Here is a 21,504-nt window from a genome sequence, read left to right as displayed (position 1 = left end):
TGGTGATAAGTCATACGTGTCTTTGATTTTCACACTCTTTTTTAATTAATACCAAATGTTATTTTAAATAAAATCTAACTATATAAACTTTAAAAAAAAATATCAACTTAAAAGTAAATAAACATATTCTAATTGATGGATTCATTTTAATTAAGATAATGATTTTATGTATTTTAAAGAGCAATTTTGAAAATTATGTTTTTAACGTGGGAGCATTACACATTTACACTTCACGCTAACCCGTATCCATCAATCTTCTGATCTTTGATGGGCACAAACTACAAATACCAAATCTCCACTCTTCTCCTACCCATTTCATCGAACACATGGCATACTACCTGCAGGAAACCTAATCAAACGCCATTAGCGCCTCTGATCATAAATGGATTCAGAACCCCATGGCATGTCCTCAGAACCCCACTCCCAACATTCTGAATTAAATCTCGAAGAAGGTCATATTAAAGATGATCTCCCTCTCCTCACCTCCTCCTCATCTTCGACTTCCAAACCCACCACTACCGATGACAAACCCGGCCCCTCCTCCTCCTCCACACCGGAGCCAGACATCGAAGAGCTCGAGAAACAATGCGCTGCGTATGCCCGACATGACATGTACGGAACAATGGGACGCGCGAAACTACCGTGGACCCAGAAGGTTCTTCTAGGAATTGCAATAATCACGCTTTTCCCGCTGCGTGTGGTGTCTGCTACGTTGGTTGTTGTGCTGTATTACTTGATTTGTAGGGCTTGTACCCTGTGTTTGGCGCCAAACCAGGAACATGAAGACGAGCAAGACGATTACTCCCACATGGGTGGGTGGAGGAGAAGGATTATTTATTGGTTTGGGAGGGTTCTTTCGAGGGCATTGCTTTTCGTTTTTGGGTTTTATTGGATTAAGGAGACTTATAGAGATCCAGACATGGACAACAAATTCAATCATGAGGTACCTTTCTCTTTCACTTCTTCATCCGAGTCAAATTTGTAATGCCAGATTGAGTTTACTACTTGTTAACGTAATCAAAGGCAATGCAGAATGAATAATCCATCGAATTCAGCTTATATATGTTCATGTTACGTAACATATTACACTCTCTTAGAAATTATGCAACATGAGCTACTGTAAAGAGCATATATATGCCAGTATTGTTATCCCTGCATCTTCTTAAGCAAGAACCATATGTTTTACTAGAGAAAAGCAGCAAGCTTGAATGTTCTATGATCATGCTTCTTGCATGATTTGTAAGATTATATTATGAATCAATAAGCATCTGATTACCTTGCTTCTCTATAAATGTCAGTTGGAAGTCAATCATGAATCTAATGAAATTGAAAGACCTGGAGCAATTATATCAAATCATGTTTCACATTTGGATATTTTATACCATATGTCCTCTTCATTTCCAAGCTTTGTTGCCAAGGTTTGTTAATTTTTTGAACCAAAAACATTGGATTTATATTTTTATATTCAGTGATACAACTGACATGTTCCTACTTCCTTTTAATTTCATTGCTGAAGAAATCAGTGAGCAAACTCCCTCTTGTTGGCCTTATCAGGTTGGTTTGAGTTCCAATTCATTCTTAACTTTAAACAGTTAAATTACTTTCGATAATTTATCATTCTTGCTTATTAATCATTATTAAATTTTACCTTTTCTTGTTTTCAGCCAGTGCCTTGGTTGTGTATATGTTCAACGGGAGTCAAAAACATCAGATTTCAAGGGCGTTTCAGGTATTTCTCTCCACCCCCTTATAGATTAAAATTGTTTGTATTAATGTACATTTTGAATTTGTTGGTTGCAGGTGTTGTGAATGACAGAATTAATGAATCTCTTCATGATAAATCTGCACCCATGATGATGCTTTTTCCAGGTAATCTTTTTCTTCTCTTGATTCTTTTTGGTATAAAAACGAGTGGAAATTAGAATTTGGTGTTTTATTTTTATACAGAAGGGACAACTACAAATGGAGACTACATACTTCCATTTAAAACAGGGGCATTTTTGTCAAAAGCTCCTGTTCTTCCTGTTATCTTGAGATATCCATATGAGAAATTTAGCCCAGCTTGGGACACCATATCTGGGGTGAGTAATTGAGTATCCATCCATTCATTAATACGAAAACAAAAAAAAAAAAAAATTCTTATTTATTTTAATACATTCTAATTCCACTTGTAGGTTCGCCATGTGATTTTGCTTTTGTGTCAATTTGTAAATTATATAACGGTTCTGAGGTTACCACTTTATTACCCTTCACAAGAAGAAAAGGATGATCCGAAATTGTATGCTGAAAATGTTCGGAGATTGATGGCTCGTGAGGTATGCTATTAAAATCTGACACTTGGGGAAATAGTTGAGGGCAAATTCGTAAAATGTCACAACATAATGGTTACTAAGTTGTAACACGTCATAATTAAGGCTTGTTTGATAGTTGTTGATTTAGTCAGACTCAACTTCTTACCAGACCCTGTAAGAGGCATATCAGAGGCTACAGTAAGAGGCATATCAAATAAATAAATTTTAGAGTAAATTACAGGAATGGTCCCTATGGTTTAGGGTAATTTACACGTTTGGTCCCTAACTTATTTTTTTAACTTGGAAGGTCCCTGTTGTTTGTTTTTGTTATGCGCTTGGTCCCTGTCTTACCTAAAAAGACTATTTTTCCCTTGATTTTTTTAATTTATTTAAATAAACACACTCCAACCCCACCCCTTCACCTTACCTTACCTACCCTAACATTTTTTCCTATTTAAATAATAGTCTTTTTAGCTAAGATAGGGACCAAGTACGTAACAAAAATAAACAGTAGGGACCAGACGCGTAACAAAAACAAACAGGGACCTTCCAAGTTAACTAGATAAGTTAGGGACCAATCACACAAATTACCCCAAACCATAGGGACCATTCGTGTAATTTACTCTAAATTTTAATAATGAAAATTTGATTTTAGTAAAACTCGCCCTAGGGCCCACGTGGGCGGTCAATCGTGAAACACTAGCAATATTTTTGGTGCACTGTGCCAGGGTTCAAACCCTGGATGTCCTGTGTGGAATTTCACTTCTCAACCACTAGGCTTCCATCGCAGGGCAGTCTGTTTAACTTTTTAAAGAAACTGGACCTGACGCAATCATCGGTGTAATGTAATTGTGCAGGGGAACTTAATAATGACAGATATTGGATTGGCAGAGAAGAGAGTATATCATGCGGCTATACATGGTACGCTTACTATTGTTTGAATGATGGCCAACCTCTCAAAACGACATTTTGGGTTACTTTTTTGTGTTTTGTGTTTATGTAGGTTTGTTTGCTAAAAGATAAACTAAAAAGGTTGCCTTTTTGTATACCCCAAAACCTATTTATTATTCTTTTGCTTGGAAGCAAGCAAACAAAGACAAGGAAAAATAATAGTGTGATAGTGAAGTGATGGAGAAGAAGGCAGCAATATATGATGATCTTTATTCTTTGAAAAATGTATGTATGGAAGGGAACTTCATATGTTAGCATCCCATTCTTAATTCTTTTAGGCTTTTTAATTTAGGAAGTTGTAATCACTAAAAATATGTTTAATTTGTTGGATATGTTTTTGTTTTTGTTTTTGGCTATACATATTGATTTTATTTATCTTATCTGCTAGATGGATATACGGATATAAAACATAACTCACATAACTCACGTTCGTTATTCGTAAATAATTGGGTTGTTGCTTATTTTCAAAATTGTTAAGATTTTTATAGCTATTTTCGTCTCTTTTGTTTATTATCTATTATATTATGGTTAATATCATAAATACCTTATAAGTGAGTGTTGTTTTTTGGATTAAACTTTAATTTAATTTTATATTTTTGAAAAAAACTTGTATTTTTGTTTGTTTATTATTATTATTTTTAAATTTGGCATTTTTAGTAAAAAAAAATCCAAAAAAACTTGTCAAATGTGAGAATTTTTTTCAAAATAAATAAAAATAAAGAGTTGTGGGTGTTTTCAAAATAAATTAAAAATTTGAGGTTTTTTTGGGGATACAAATAAAAAGCTCAACGTTTTTGGTAAAAAATGAAAAAGTACAATGTGTTTTTCGAGAAAAAAAAAAATAAAGTTGTGAATGATAAAATTAATGAATCTCTTCAAGAGATATCCGCACCCATAATATTAACCCATATCTAAAATCATCGGAGCTTGAGGAAAGACATAGCACGGTGAGGGTGGGGAAAGAGGCGGTTCCGATCAAAATACCTCCTTCCATGCTGTTGAGGACACCAAAACACTCTCCTGATTAATGCCCTATGGCAAATCGTGGAGGACTCAGTTTATCGACGTTAGGTTAAGAGTTGGAACGGTCATATGACCATTCAATGGTAGATTTTTTATATTTTTTAAAAGAAAAAATTATTATTTTTATCTATGAATACATATCGCTCCATTTTTTTACATTGTAATCATTCTTTCTCTTTATTTTACATAGCTTCACAACTACAAAATAAAAAGGAACATAACCCAAACACCCTCCACCAAACTCAAACTCACACCTAAACATAATGTCTCCACGGGATTCTCTCAATACGAGTGTTACTTTAACCTACTTAACACTTAAGGTTTGTCGTAATTTCCATACCAACAAACCTTGTAACACCGAAAATTTCAAAACAATTTTTCATTTAAAAATAATTGTTTAATTCTAAAAAAAACACTTTTCTTAAAATCTCATTCATAATCGAATTGCAAAAACATAACTCCATTTTCACTTGCATAATAAACCAGGATCCTCTGAACATGACTCTTTCTCTGGTGTGTATAATCGAGCCGGTACCGTCCCGTGATCCTGAGAGAAACCTAAAACACACAACACAAGACACTATAAGCACGAAGCTTAGTGAGTTCCCCAAAATACCACACATAACACATATTAGCCACTCGAGGCTATAACTCTGTGGGTCCATGGACCCTAATCTATGAACCCTCTAGTTCTAACTCTGGGAACCTTCCGGTTCTAACTCTGTAAACATGCACAACATAAATCACATAGAAATAATGCAGTACAACACATAACATACAAATACTCTGTCACATAACTCTGGTTACCTACTCAAGGTAAAGTATAGTGAGAAGACTCACCTGGCAAGCAGAAAGCAGATATCCCCACACTTGAATCTCGAACTCGCCACCGCCTAACACATAAGGCAAATACTCTCATGAATATAACTCTCGAGACTAGAATCAACCCTCTCTTGGCACCCTCTTAAGGGTAAAAGACCATTTTACCCCTCTCTTGGCTCAAAGGCCACACCGCTGACCAAACCCTAAAAGTCAACGGTCAACTTTGACCGGACTCAGCGAGTGCACTAGGGCGACTTGGCGAGTCTATACGTGTCCACTGACTCCCTTGGATCCTCTCTTGACACGTCGAGTATTTCTCTGACTCGACGAGTTTCACCTGGCATAAATCGCGGGGCCACCACGACTCAACTCGCCGAGTCTCAAGAACAACTCGACGAGTTCCGGCATGACTCAGTCCCCCCTGACTCTCCCTGACTCACTGAGTCGACCCCTCAACTCGACAAGACCACTCGCTGAGTGGTTACAGGCAAACTTCATGCTACTTGCCGGGTCTGTTCTTCAGACTCGGCGAGTCCATGCCATGCATAACTCAAACTCACTTCTGAGGTCAGACCTGTTCCATAAAATCATAGATCTGGCCTCCCCAGGCATGATAATCACGTAAAGTCCAAACCTTGGTGCTCAAACAACGACTATTTGCTCCTAGATGATGTTTTAGCCCCATATCTCATAACTCTAGGTCAAAACTCCCATGAATCCTCATAAAGCTTAAGGAATAAAGCTTCTATGGACCTCTATGGATCTCATCCCAAGCCTCATCACAAATAGGTACGAAATGGACATCAAATCTAACCAACAAAGGGGTCAAGAAACCCTAACCCCCATGTTTATCATGACAACAGAAAAGGAAGCCAAAATATACCTCCAAGATGATGCACTAAGCTCCAAAATCGAACGATGTCCACCTCCCTTGCCTCCTCTTAGCTAGAATATCCTTTGCCTTGCCAAACAAAGCTTCAAAGGTCAACAATGGCCTCTTCTCTCTCCCAAAACGCTCAAAATCTCTTTAGGGTTTCTCTCTGGGGTTGGTGGCCGTAAATGACGGCCATAAGCCCCTTTTAATAGGTCTTAAACCCTGGAAATTAGGGTTTCATTAAGCAGCGTGGACTCGCCGAGTCCGGACGTGAACCCGGATGAACATCCGCGACCCTACTCGGCGAGTCTTGGCTCCAACTCGCCGAGTTCCTCCTTAAACACCAAAATAATTAAATAAAATAATATACCTGGGAAATCAGGATGTTACAATTCTCCCCCACTAGAATTAGACTTCGCCCTCGAAGTCTCACTCTAGAAACAACTCCGGATGCTGCTCACGCATCTCGTGCTCCGGCTCCCAAGTAAGCTCTGACCCCTTCCGGTGTTGCCACTGGACCTGCACCAGAGGCACTTCTTTGTTCCCCAGAACCTTGATCTTTTGATCCCGAATAGCCACCGGTCTCTCAATGTAGTTCAGGCCACATCCACCTGAATATCCTCTAATGGCACTACTGCCGACTCATCGGCTATACACTTTCGCAGCATTGACACATGGAAAGTGTCATGGATTTGACCTAGCTCTGCAGGTAGCTCCAACCGGTAGGCTACCCTGCCTACCCGCGTGATCACCCGAAAAGGACCGATATATCGGGGCCCCAACTTGCCCCTCTTCCTGAATCGGATCACTCCTTTCCAAGGAGAGATCTTCAGGAGCACGAAGTCACCGACCAAAAATTCGAGCTCGGACCGGCGCCTGTCTGCATAACTCTTCTGGCGACTCTGAGCGGTCAACAACCTCTGTCTGACCTGTTGTATCTGCTCTGACGTCTGAAGCACGATCTCTGTACTTCCCATCACACGTTGCTCGACCTCTCCCCAACAAATGGGGTCCGATACCCCCTTCCCTACAACAGCTCAAAGGGTGGCATACTGATGCACTAATGATGGCTGTTGTTGTAGGAAAACTCGGCCAAGGGCAAATACGGGCCACAATTTCCCCCCGAAATCTAATACACCTGCCCGAAACATATCCTCGAGCGTCTGAATCTTTTGCTCGCTCTGAAGTGTCCACAGACATCACCATGGTAAACTCTAGCTCATTTCACATATTCATCTTCGATACAGAGCACCAGGTCAACTTTTGGCCCCACAGCTGAACCCCCAAAGGTCACACATAACATGATCCAAAATATCTCACTAACTTCCTCACCGTGACCATTATCACTGCCCAGTGACACGCAAGTCACGAAATTCACTTTTCCTCATAAAAAAAACACAATCCAATCGCAGATTGACTCAGCTCTAACCTCTGGCGTCTGCTGCGCATATTCTCCCGCGCGCCTCGCTGACCCTCCCGACAGAGACGGAGACCCCAGTCTCGCCCCGGTTTAACCACTAGGCTCCAAAAACTCAACACTAGGGCTACTCAAGCCTAAAACTCTTTTGCATCATGCACTTATCGGAGAACACTCCAACATCACACTCTCTTGCCGTCTAGTGGGTACTATGGCTTCCCGCAACATTACGACAGCCTCTGACTAGTGAGTACTACAGCTCCCCGTAGTATCACAACGCCAACTAACTAGTGAGTACTACGGCTCCCCGTAGTACCACGACTCCCTCCCTCTGACTTGTGAGTACTACGGCTCCCCGTAGCATCACAACACCCTCTGACTGGCGAATACTACGGCTCCCCGTAGCATCACGACTCTCTCTCTCTCTCTCTCTCTCACTTGTGAGTACTACGGCTCCCCGTAGCATCACAACACCCTCTGACTGGTGAATACTACGGCTCCCCATAGCTTCACCCTATACTCTCATTCTCATTACAACGCCCCACTATGTTCACTAACTCATGCACCGAAGACTATCATAGATAGTTACACACACACTTGCCCCGATATGCATTACAGACTCTGGCAGCAACCGCCATAACATAGAACCTACCTCTGCAGAGATCCACTTCCTTAAATAACCCCCCTTGATGACAATACACGAAGGGCTCCCACTGGAACCGTGGATACATGATACATCACTAGTCATCTTAAACCCAAGACTCTAAATAACTCCAAAATCGGGACGCTATACGCGGAAACCACGGAACACCCTAACAGAGCATCACAATGTCCTACCTCTACCTCTGATCCCCTTACTCCCAGCACCATACACATACAACAATACATTTCCTCTGAATCCCATAATAATTTCCTATTTCACTCAATGCGCAACTTCAGTGCATCCAAACACTCAATTGGAATACAAGGAAGGCGCTAACTCTTCAGAACACACTGATGATCCTCCGAAACCCTTTCCACTACTGCTCAAAATCCAAGCAAGAATACACATCCCAGCCCGGGAGTTGGCTACTCGACAATCTTCTACCCATAATTCAACTCAGAAGTTCTCAACTGCCCATACCATCATTACGAGTCTTCCACTTGAAAAGACTCTGACCACCACCAGATTCCTGACCATTGACCACCCGCCGTGGAGACACCCATCCTTCTCTCCGACATATAGCACATGCATTATCTCGCCCTGCACCTTTCCTTGATCACCAATGACCCTGATCTCATGAATTCAAGCCGCAGGTTTCTGTATCCAACCCCTAACCGCTCTTGCACAAATCCCTGGTTCTCTCAATAAACCACCCGGTTCTCCCCCACTTAGGGTTCGAACCATCACTATCTGACACATCAATAACCTCGCAAACTATTTTCACCAGCAATAACGCACCTTCCCCTGGAAAGTGCTACGCAATGCCCGATAATCCGCCTTAAGGAAATCAATCGATCTCATAACTCTGAACCTCAGATGAAATCCTCAAGAACTTCTCGTCATGACTGCCTCTAGTCGTTCCAAGTCTCGTACCAATCCAATACCAAACAACTCAACTGTCCAAAAACATCACTGACTCATAGACTGGACCACGAAATCATCATACTCCCCCACCTCGTCTCATCAACCGACGTTCCAACACATGGATCATCCCAAGAACAGGGACCCACTCCCATATTCAATACCCAACATAGATAGAAAAACCACTGCTGCACTGATTAACTCGACTGGACTCTCCACTGATACCTCTACAAAACGCCCTACTATACTCAAATAGGTATGTGGTCCTCGACTATCTCAGTACCAACTGACTATCTGCTCATGGTAAATCACTGCCTCGCGGAACACATGCTACCTGATACTTCGATGGAAAATCATCATCAATGACAACCTGCAGGGTTTACCCCCAACCCAAAAGTTAAACATCATGCCTCTCATGTTCCGCACACGAACATAATTAGCACCACCCAGGTCATAGAAGGTGACATCTCCTCTATCGATTGATTGCTCAACTAAGACCGAAATTCTCCCCTCCCTCTGACTCCTTACCAAAATAATCTGAAAGGCTCTCGACCTCTCTCTCAAGGGACGCCTCTTCGAACTCAATCATGGCCCACAACCCTAAAACCCATAGTGTCCAATCTCTACCTCATCAATCGCGACCGGATAACCGAAGAACCTCAAGCATCATTCACTACGAACCATGGTACCCATCCCATGACATCTCTTCTCAATATTCTCCGGTGTATGGTACCCGAACCATAGCATCACTCCTCCTTCTGCTCCAATGTATGGTCCTCGAACTATAACATCACTCCTCAATCTGCTCCGATGTATGGTACTCGAACCATAGCATCACTCCTCCATCTGCTCCGATGTATGGTACTCGAACTATAACATCACTCCTCAATCGTCTCCGATGTATGGTACTCGAACCATAGCATCACTCCTCCATCTGCTCCGATGTATGGTACTCGAACCATAACATCACTCCTCAATCCGCTCCGATGTATGGTACTCAAACCATAACATCACTCCTCAATATGCTCATTAGAACCTTCAGAATACTCCCTGTATCAAGTATGGGTCCTCTGCTTTCAGTAGTATGGTCCCATACTACCTGCCACATCTACCCATACTTTCCACACGGACTATCCCGAAGCTCCTAAGTAGCTGCTCGACCTTCTCGTTCACCAATTCCGTCGCGCGCTCGCTCCCCAGCGAAATTCTCTACTCTGCCAGTGCAATCATCTGGCTAAAGTTACTCCCTAGGCTCTTCCTAGATTCCCACACTTCTCTGCCATCAGCTGCTGAAGAGCTCCTAATGATGCCAGCCATCTACCTCCTGAATATCGTCATATTCGCTTGGTAGCTGACTCCCATCATCGAGAGTTCCACAAAGCATGAAGCAAGCAGCATTCGAGCATTAAAGAATATATATGACTCACTCTGGGTGATAACTCCGCTTTCTCTGCTCATCCTCGAAAGTACCACCGAACTCTGCAACTCTTCCCCTCGCGGGTTCTAACTATTCTTTCGCTAAGTACCATGGTACTTATCTAGGTATCTCCCCTAGATTACTCCTCTACTCAAATCCCCTAAAGAATTCCAACTAAATATTCTCACTCATTACATACTCAAAAGCACATCGCATATAACAGCAATTCCTAGGCTAAGGCATCACAAATCAGGCCACTCTAGTCCTAAGATATGGAATACCTAGCCTGTCTCTAGCATGCAATAATATCTCATAAAGTGCATCATAAATATCTCAAAACACAATAGTAAGGGTATTTTGAGAAATCACTGTTCGGGCTCTGGCTGATTGTACACACTGCTCTTTCTCGCTTTCTCTTTGAACTCTTATTCTCTTTAGAAAATTATTTCTTTGAAAACTTTTCTTACTTCCTCAGTTTGAGTCCAGATTTACCCGAAGGCGCATCCGAATCCCTCAAACCAAGGCTCTGATACCAACTTGTAACACCGAAAATTTCAAAACAAATTTTCATTTAAAAATAATTGTTTAATTCTAAAAAAAACACTTTTCTTAAAATCTCATTCATAATCGAATTGCAAAAACATAACTCCATTTTCACTTGCATAATAAACCAGGATCCTCTGAACATGACTCTTTCTCTGGTGTGTACAATCGAGCCAGTGCCGTCCCGTGATCCTGATAGAAACCTGAAACACATAACACAAAACACTATAAGCATGAAGCTTAGTGAGTTCCCCAAAATACCACACATAACACATACTAGCCACTCGAGGCTATAACTCTGTGGGTCCGTGGACCCTACTCTATGAACCCTCTGGTTCTAACTCTGTGAACCTTCCGGTTCTAACTCTGGGAACCTTCCGCTTCTAACTCTGTAAACATGCACAACATAAATCACATAGAAATAATGCAGTACAACACATAGCATACAAATACTCTGTCACATAACTCTGGTTACCTACTCAAGGTAAAGTATAGTGAGAAGACTCACCTGGCAAGCAGAAAGCAGATATCCCCACACTTGAATCTCGAACTCGCCACCGCCTAACACATAAGGCAAATACTCTCATGAATATAACTCTCGAGACTAGAATCAACCCTCTCTTGGCACCCTCTTAAGGGTAAAAGACCATTTTACCCCTCTCTTGGCCCAAAGGCCACATCGCTGACCAAACCCTAAAAGTCAACAAAAGTCAACGGTCAACTTTGACCGGACTCAGCGAGTGCACTAGGGCGACTTGGTGAGTCTATACGTGTCCACTGACTCCCTTGGATCCTCTCTTGACACGTCGAGTATTTCTCTGACTCGACGAGTTTCACCTGGCATAAATCGCGGGGCCACCACGACTCAACTCGCTGAGTCTCAAGAACAACTCGGCGAGTTTCGGCATGACTCAGTCCCCCCTGACTCTCCGTGACTCACTGAGTCGACCCCTCAACTCGACAAGACCACTCACTGAGTGGTTACGGGCAAACTTCATGCTACTCGCCGGGTCTGTTCTTCAGACTCGACGAGTCCATGCCATGCATAACTCAAACTTACTTCTGAGGTCAGATCTATTCCATAAAATCATAGATCTGGCCTCCCCAGGCATGATAATCACGTAAAGTCCAAAGCTTGGTGCTCAAACAACGACTATTTGCTCCTAGATAATGTTTTAACCCCATATCTCATAACTCTAGGTCAAAACTCCCATGAATCCTCATAAAGCTTAAGGAATAAAGCTTCTCTGGACCTCTATGGATCTCATCCCAAGCCTCATCACAAATAGGGACGAAATGGACATCAAATTTAACCAACAAAGGGGTCAAGAAACCCTAACCCCCATGTTTATCATGACAACAGAAAAGGAAGCCAAAATATACCTCCAAGATGATGCACTGAGCTCCAAAATCGAACGATGTCCACCTCCCTTGCCTCCTCTTAGCTAGAATCTCCTTTGCCTTGCCAAACAAAGCTTCAAAGGTCAACAATGGCCTCTTCTCTCTCCCAAAACGCTCAAAATCTCTTTAGGGTTTCTCTCTGGGATTGGTGGCCACAAATGACGACCATAAGCCCCTTTTAATAGGTCTCAAACCCTGGAAATTAGGGTTTCATTAAACAGCGTGGACTCGCCGAGTCCACTAATGGACTCGCCGAGTCCGGACGTGAACCCGGATGAACATCCGCGACCCTACTCGGTGAGTCTTGGCTCCAACTCGCCGAGTTCCTCCTTAAACACCAAAATAATTAAATAAAATAATATACCTGGGAAGTCAGGATGTTACAAACCTATTCAACCACATTTCACCCCGATATAATTTCCTTTATCATCATACTTTCCACAAAATGCTTATAGGCAACAACCAAATTTGCAACAAAATATTTTTGATACATCATCTTCTATACTAAATATCCAAACACAAAAAACCTTCAACCAAATCTTGGCTAACAATCATCACCGACACAACCATCAGTAGAATTTGTTAAGGAAACTTAAGCCGAAGGTATGAAGAAAATTGCTTTTGGGGAAGGGTGCTCGAAAAATTTCGTACTTTGCTGAAGGACAGTGTATACACAACATTGATGCCTTTAGTGGTAAATGGCGAGAAATGAACAAGAGGTGCACTAAACTGAACTCCACAATAAGCTTTATTTGGAAAAGAAAAGCGGTTATAATGACTTTGATGTTTCTAGAGCCGTAAAAGTGCAATATCGAGTAGAGATGGGTCATATACTTTCTCTGGGAGATTTTGAGAAAAGATCCAAAAAATGGACTCAATGTCCAACATCGTCGGAGGTGCAATCGAAGAGGTCACGAAATTTGAGTTTCGTCGAAGTTTTTGATGCATGAACTCACATTGATCTTAATGCCGATACGGATGAAATTCCTAATGACATTGAGGAGTTCTGCACCTCTGACAACCTCAGGGACCGATAGGAGGCATAAGGCAAAGCAAATCGCTAAAATGTTGATACATGAAGTTACCCTCGGTAGCTAATAAAGTTATGGTGATATGTGAAGCTTTTTTTTGGGTATATAATATGCAAAAATTGTCTTTGATGAAGATGTGCGCATAAGTAATTCATTTTGTGATATGTGATGAGTTGCAAGTCTAAAGGTGTGCGAAGATTGGAGGTAGAGAGACTACATGAAGAGTTAAAGTTCTTTTTGTCTTGTCATGCTGCGAAGAGAAGTACAACTGGCGAGTTTATTTGAAGAAAATTGTTTGGTGGTTTTTTTTTTTCCAAATCTGGCGTGGCAAGCATCACTGCTTGTTCACCATACCTTTTTATTTTCCAGTCAATAGCTTGTACTATGTTTAGCTACAAATAGAGAGTCTTGGTTATGTTCAAAAGTGTGTATGATCTTCATATCTTATTGTAATCGTTTTATTAAAAAACAAGTCTCTTTTGTCTCCATTCATACTTTTGTTGTTCATAACTTACTAACTTTGTGTTTGCATGCAATCCAAGTTACGATTGAATAAAGTATTTTATTACTTGCTTATGTTTATTTAGTTATGTTGTTGTTATGTTTTCCAATATAAAATACTTTAATCTTTCATATCTATTATTGTTGAGCTAACTAAAGATCCATGAGATTAACTTAATTCTGCACCATAGTCTCTATCATAAGTTCTTCTCTCAACAATTCGTATCAGAGCCATAGTGGTTGCTTTTTAACTTTTCTGAAAAATTGCTTTAATCTTTTAGAAACACTCTGATTTAAAAAGCCTTCTGTGCTACTTAGCTCATATTATTTTCAAAAATTTATAGAAAAGTGGCACAACATTAATCTTTAAACATATTTAACAGTGTTCGAGGCCCTAATCGAGCTTAAATACTTGTTTCAAGTGAATATCATCACTGGTCTCAACAAATGGAGAGATATTTAAGGAGAAATGGAAAAGAAGTATGGAGATCTGTTGAAGAAGGACCCCATGTACCTGTACTCACAACTATCACTGTTGAAACCCATATTAGGCTTGGTGGCAAAGCCACCAAGACCAACCTACCAACAATGATATAGACAAAATGGAAAAGCATGAGATCGCTTTTCATGAGATATCATGTGGTGTTCCACATGATACTTATGATCTCATCATCAAATACAAATCGGCAAAGGAGATTTGGGATATCCTCAAGAACATGTATGAAGAGATTGAACAAGCTCAAGACAAGAAGCTAACCACAACACCTAACGACTTTAAAAACTTCAAAGCTCTTCCTAGAGAAAGCGTTGGTGGCTCCTTTAAAAGATTCAACCTCATTGTCACAAGACTTTCAAATACTGGCGTAGTACGAGGCAACCATGAAACAAACCTTCATTTTCTAAATGGTTTTGGAAGACAGTGGATGATGGAAAAAATGATCGTTCAAGGTGACAATAAGATAAAAGCTCTCTCACTTTGCAAGCATTATGGTGAACTCCAAGCCTAATAACCAGTTGTGATGAAAGACTGCATGGATCTTAGTGGACCACTTCCTTTAGTTGTTCACACGCCATAAACATCTAACAAACCACTACAATATCATCATCCTAGTTTATCTTCACATCAAACCTTTCGTGACTCTTCTGAAGGGTTTTATATGTTACAAAATCTTATTTTGGCGGAAAAACATAAACCCTAAGTTCACATGGACCCTAAAGGATCTATGTTCTCACTATGATTTGCAAACAACTATTGAATATCAAGAACCCTAAAAGTACATTGCTAGTTTCGAAAATAACTAAAAGGTTAATAGAAAATACTTACCTTATGTTTATTGTAGTAAATAAACAAATATTTCACAGATGGGATTTAGGTAAACAAACAAAAATAAAACCCTTAAGTTTTCATGCACCTTTAATAGGATCTATGTTTTCTCTATTAAACCTATAAATAAGAACATAAAAAAGAAACTGCAAACCCTAGGCAATTTTTGAAATTAACATTAGAGGGTTTAGGATCACATATTTTAGTTGTTATATTAAACAACCAGAATTCCTCTTTGTAGATCTCTTGGAAGCAAGCACCACAAGTGTTGCGCCTCTAATTGAATCACACCCAAACTAGCAAGAGAACGAATTAGGGGAGAGGAGGAAATTTTGTCCAAGGCTTGTGGATGGAAGGAATTGATGAAATCAAGGCTAGGGGGCTCGTTATATAGTTGAGGAAACTTGGTGCCAAAGCTAGGGCTAAAAGGATATACCCTAGATCCGTTGTTTGGTGACCAAACATCCCAATCCCCTTATCCAAGAGGCCTTGGACAAAATCTCCTAGGGTTTCCATAGAGATTTTCGTCCACCTCTTTCAAGAGGTTCTAGAGCCTTCCTTTCTCAACTATAATAAATAACAAAACATTCCCAATACTTTTAATTAATCCAATTAATCCAAAAATTTAATTCCAATTAATTTATGATTAATTATTAATTAAATTATATGATTTCTAATTAATATATTATTTTCATAACACATTAATAAACCATTTATTTAATATTATTCACATAATAAATTAATCTCTCTCTCTCTCTCTCTAAAAATCATCCTATCCAATTGCTAGGTTTGAGGGCAACCGAAAAGGACCGTTCTACTATCAATTCATGTATATACAAATTAAATTCATTGATCCTTATTAGGATCTCTGACATAAAACCTTTGGAGGTGATAATCATTACCTGCCTTGTTTGATTTCATTGATTGAAGAAAGAATTATAGAGATAAGCATGATAATATGATTACAAATGGTAAAGTGATACTAAATGAGTAAGGTGTCAAAGAATTGTCCTTGTTGTGTATGTTTTACAGGTGTATTTATAGTCTAGACTAAGTATTGCCCCCAAATTATACCTGCAAAATATTTGAATTGATTTAAGTATTTAAAATGTATAATTTAATTAATTGGAAATAAAGGATTTGAAATTCAAACTCTAATGGATAGAATTGTATCCGTTCAAAAGATATGATTATGTTGTCAAATCAATTTTCTCTCCTTGGTTTGAAGTTGAATTTCTTTCTCCTTTCTTCTTATTTTTCTTGTTTGTTGATTATGGGTAAAGGGGCACTCCATTCTCGCTCGAGCATCCTTGATTTTCCGACAAGGACTTCACCAATCAGAGGATCCTGTCTTATGAAGAGGCCTGTTCTTTTGGTGATGACGACATTGAGTCCTTGAAGTCAATCGAGACTTTTCCTTCTGATGTTATTTTGAAGCCTTTTGATGCTAAGACCCAACCTGACTTCATCTCTCTTACTTAGGTTTGGTCTCATCCAAATTATGCTCATGATCTGGAGGATCCTGCTTCAGGTTGATCGATTGAATCAATCTATGGATCTAGACATGGGATTTAGCTAAGTTGGCCCATGTTTGTGATTTCCAAACTTTTGGGTCTTGTCCTTTCCTCCTCAGAGTAAAAAAAATACATTACATCTTATTTTGAAATCAAAACAAAATGAAGGTTCTTGGAAAAAGAAATATTTCTTTATGAAATGTGAATCCATCTTGCCGGTGATCTCCTGCCAAGAAATCGAGTTAGAAAAGGTAGGATGTTATTTTATTTCATTGAGGATATGAAATTCACACTTTCTTTTTTTATTTGTTTTGATGTAACTTTCAAGCTCGAGGATCTCGTCCCTACCGTTGAAGATACCATGAAGAGCATTGGGAGTTTCCTTGCTTCGCCTGAGACTGAAAGATCCTTTAGATTCGAACAACCCAAATTTTAAGAGAGTAAATCTGCGATTGCCCTCATGTCGAAAGGTAAACATCCTTTATGTATCTATTTTTATTCTTCATGAAGGATCCTAAACTTATTAAGTTCCTTCGTTATGTTTAGGATCCAAGGCTACACACTCTAGTGTTTGGTTCACTCTTGTTGATATCAATTCCACCATAGCCGGTGGCCAACTTGTGGTGATGAAGGATAAGACCTCATCTTTTCTTCCTACGAAGAGAACCTCGATAAATCTGGCCGTCAATACTCCAGGATCCTGAAAGAGGAACTCAACTGAGACCTTGGATTTGGAAAGCCTTGGGGTGAACGAGGTACTGAGGAAGCTGATCTCTTTCTGGCAATCTATAAGGATCTTTATGCTTTTTCTGTTGATTTTAATTCACTTACCGTGATCTTTTATAGTTTGCTTGATCATGTTTCTTGATCCACCGAAGATATAAAGGTGAAGCTTGACTGGGCGGAACATGCACTGGAGACCGAGGAGTTGATTTTTAAGGTGAAGAGTAGTGTTTTTGAGGTCAGCTGAGAGATAGAGATCAAGCTCATGGAGGATGTGGAGAATGCATGATCCCAGAATGTGGAAGATTGACATGAAACTCTTGCTAAGTTGACTGGTGAGCTTGTAAATGTTGGTCAGGATCCTGTAGAGAAGAAAAGAAAGAGACAGAGTATATCCCAGTTGGGGGTGATCAAACCTTGAATTAAGTTTGATAAATTTAAAAATAATTTTAAATTTTTGTTCTGTAAAACAAAATTTTCTTTTTTGTTGGGTTAGAGCGTAACCCCTTTTAATACTGATGCTTTGCTCTATCTCTTTTCTTGCGTGATTGACTTGGTTACATAATCAAAATAGGTTTTCTTAAGGATCCCTAGACAATTAGGATCCTAAAGAGTTTAGGTTTTACAAGAATTCTTGGGATCCTAATAATCTAGGATAGCTAATCATCTGTCAAGGGCTTTGAAACCATTATGATCCTTAGTTAAAAAGGATGAGCTTTTGATTATCTTCTTATAAGGATAAACTTTATGAAATAAGGATGGATAAAACCTGACGACCCTTAGGTTTAGCTTTGATCTTCTGAAGACTTTTGACTTAGCAAAAGTTTTGCATTGTAATTCTTTTAGCTCCACATGATCTTGAAGCTTGATTCTTGTTTTGGGATTTCATCATGGAAGATCCTTGTTTAGATTCTACTTAGTGAACTAGGGAGGATTCCGTCTTAGAAATCATTTGTAGGTAAATCCAACTGAGAAAACTCTTGTTCGTAACATGGTAATGCTACAAGTCTTGCATATATTCGGGGGAGTGACCTAATCTTAGTAAACTATTAGGAAAAATCCAAACTGTATGATAACATGAGAATGTTATAAACATTAGTTATTTTATGGAGAAAATCCCAACATGAGATAACGTGTAAGTGTTATAAACTATAGCAAATTACTGGGGAAAATTAATACTTAATTCTCGCTGGGGAAAATCCCAACTTAGGTGATATTGGGAAAGATTCCACATAGGAATCCACTGGGGAAGGTCCCCGTTTATAGTTTTACAAGGAGAATCCCAACTTACAAATTATTAGGGATTATCCAAACTTTAGATAATAACCGGGGAAAATCCCAACTTTAGATGCACTGGGGAGAATCCCAACATAAGATATACTGGGGAAAATCCAACTTAAGTAATACTAAGGAAGCTCCTAACTTAAGATAACATGATATTGTTATAAACCTTAGAAATTTACTTTAGGATTTGAACATATGTTTTTTTATAATAAAACAAGTATAAAAGAATTTGTTAGGAACTAATTTTTGTAAATCTAAGTGCTTTAAAACTTCTTTAAAGATATCAATTTAAAATAGTAAATGACTCTAAAGTGATGAAAGTTTCTAAATCAGCAATTAGTTTAGGATCCTGAAAAGTTTTAGATCCTTAATTTTACTTAAAAAATTTCAAAGTGAAGAACAAGGAAAGATGGAACCTGATTGTCTTCGAGTTTTTCATTAAGCTTCATAGGTTCTTCAATCTCAGAATTTATTGAGGATAAATCTCAACCTAGGAAAGAACTTAGGATCGTTGTTGACTTCTGATGATAAGATTCTTACTGATGAGGATCCTTACCGATGAGGATCCTTAATGATGAGGATCATTAATCATATGATCATACGGGGGAATTCCCTTCCCATGATAACCTTTTTAGGTTATAAACCTTGACAAAATTCCTGGGTAACACCACATGTTCAATCGATAACATTTTAATGTTATATATTGGGGAGGATCCCAACTTGTGACGTATAGTGTGGGAAATATCATTGTTCATGAAAATGTTATGATTCGTATGTATTTTCTGGGGAAAGATCCCAATGTGTGATAACATAAAGATGTTATAAACCTTATGTAATTTTTGGGGTAAGATCCCAATGTGTGATAGTATGAAGATGTTATAACCCGTAGATTATGTTGGATTAGATGTCTAAGCCCATAACTATTTTTGGTATGTACTTGATTTGATTATGAGCATGGTCCTTTTGGGTTGCCTTCACTCATGCAACTTGATAGGATGACAAGAGGAGAGAGAGAGAGTAAATTTATTATGAGAATAATAAATTGGTACTCAAAATGGTTTTGTTAATATATTACAAGATTAATATATTATTTGGAAATCATATTATTTAATTAGTATTGACCATAAATTAATTTAGTGGTCAAAAGAGATTGATTAAATAATTAGGGGACTGTTATGCAAATCATTGATAGTTGCATGAATGGGCTAATGGACTCCATAGAGAGGAGTGGATGAAATCCTATAGGGAAGCCCTATAGATTTCGTCTATGGGCTCTAAGGAAGGAGTTCATGGGCTGCTTGTTACCTAAGTTAGGTATTAGGGTTTCCACCTGAAAACCCTAGCAGCCACACCTATAGATAGGACCCCATACAAGGGGATTTTTGGTCTAAGCATTCAAAAAAGAAACCCTAGCCGAAATCCTTCTCTCCCAAGTCATCCTCCTTGCATTAGGTGTTTGTGACTCCATTAGAGATGCAACACTTGGGGAACTAGGCTTTCAGAAGTCAAGATCAAGACAGATTAAACTTGTTATTGTTACATAACAAGAGAGGTAAAGATTCTAACCCTAATCATATGTGATTTTTGATATATGTATGCTAGTCATAGGGTTATTGCTTTGGTATTCATAGTTGTATGTTCAAGTTAGAAAAACCTAGATCCAAAGCCATTAGGGTTGCATGTACACAATAGGAATGATGTTATGCTCAAAACCCAACAAATTATACTTGAGGATCTTTAACATATGTTCAAAAATAAGAGGGTTGCCAAGTCACTAAAGCGTGAAATGATCCCCTTATTCAAATCCCATAGTTAGATATCGTGCGTCAAAGTGAGGTGTAGAAACCTAAAATCATGAGAAAGAGGTCATTAGCTCTTTAAACCTTAGGATCTTAACATATGTTCAAAAATAAAAGGGTTGCCAAGTCACGAAAGCGTGAAATGATCCCCTTACTCACATCCCATAGTAAGATATCGTGCGTTCAAGCGGGGTAGGGAAATCCAAACACGGATGAAAGAGGTTATTAACTCTTTAAAACGTAGATGGGATTAAATACCCTTAATCGGAGGAGAGATGATCAATCTCTATTTGTAGTGGCTAGGATCCTTGAGTTTTTGCATGTTGCAATCGTTAGCTTGGAGTGGTCGTTAACTTGGCTAATGCCCCTCCGATGCTTAAGTCAATAGTGTTCTTCGAATAAAGATATACAAAGGAAAGAAATGAGAGTAAGGAGTAGGTATGTACGTCGTCTTGGTTGTGATGAAATGTAACTAAATCGACTTACATAAAGTGCACTTTGAGGTGTATAACATTCCAGAATCTTGGCAGGATGCTAGCCACTATGCCCCCTTTCATGCTTCTGAATCAATGAGATATGCATCACAAGTTTGATCATGCAAGAATGCATCTTTCTTTTGTTGGATTAGTGTCTAAGTCCATATCTATTTTGGTATGTACTTGACCCGATGGTGCATGGTCCTTTTGGGTTGCCTTCACCAAAGCAACTTGATAGGATGAATTATGGAGAGAAATGATTAAATATGATTTATTAATATATTATGGGAATAATATATTAAAGGAGAAATCATATTGTTTAATTAATATTAATCAAGAATTAATTGGTAATTAGTTTTGTGACTAAAAGAGATTAATTAAACTTAAGGGACTGGAATTGTAATTATAAGATAATTGCAATTTGGGCCATGGATTGTCTTGTATCAAGGGGTGGACGAATTCTATGGGGAAACCCATAAGGAAATCGTCCAAGGGCTTGATTAAAGGAGTCTATGGGTTGCTTAGGGCTTAAGCATCCAAATTAGGGTT

General features: G+C 39.1%; 1 protein-coding gene across 1 annotated transcript; it reads left to right on the top strand.

The window, feature by feature from the left end:
- Positions 1-219: 219 nt before the first annotated feature.
- Positions 220-3,586, top strand: LOC111913808 (lysophospholipid acyltransferase LPEAT1). The gene is made up of 9 exons (XM_023909524.3): positions 220-943; positions 1,299-1,418; positions 1,517-1,554; positions 1,665-1,729; positions 1,801-1,869; positions 1,948-2,081; positions 2,175-2,315; positions 3,149-3,212; positions 3,295-3,586. The coding sequence occupies exons 1-9, from the start codon at positions 383-385 to the stop codon at positions 3,312-3,314; spliced, it is 1,212 nt and encodes a 403-aa protein (XP_023765292.1). The 5' UTR covers positions 220-382; the 3' UTR covers positions 3,315-3,586.
- The last annotated feature ends 17,918 nt before the right edge of the window (positions 3,587-21,504 follow it).

The sequence above is a fragment of the Lactuca sativa genome, chromosome 4 (genome assembly GCF_002870075.4).
Source record: "Lactuca sativa cultivar Salinas chromosome 4, Lsat_Salinas_v11, whole genome shotgun sequence".
In the NCBI taxonomy this organism is placed as follows: Eukaryota; Viridiplantae; Streptophyta; class Magnoliopsida; order Asterales; family Asteraceae; genus Lactuca; species Lactuca sativa.
This window is presented reverse-complemented; position numbering and strand designations above follow the sequence as displayed.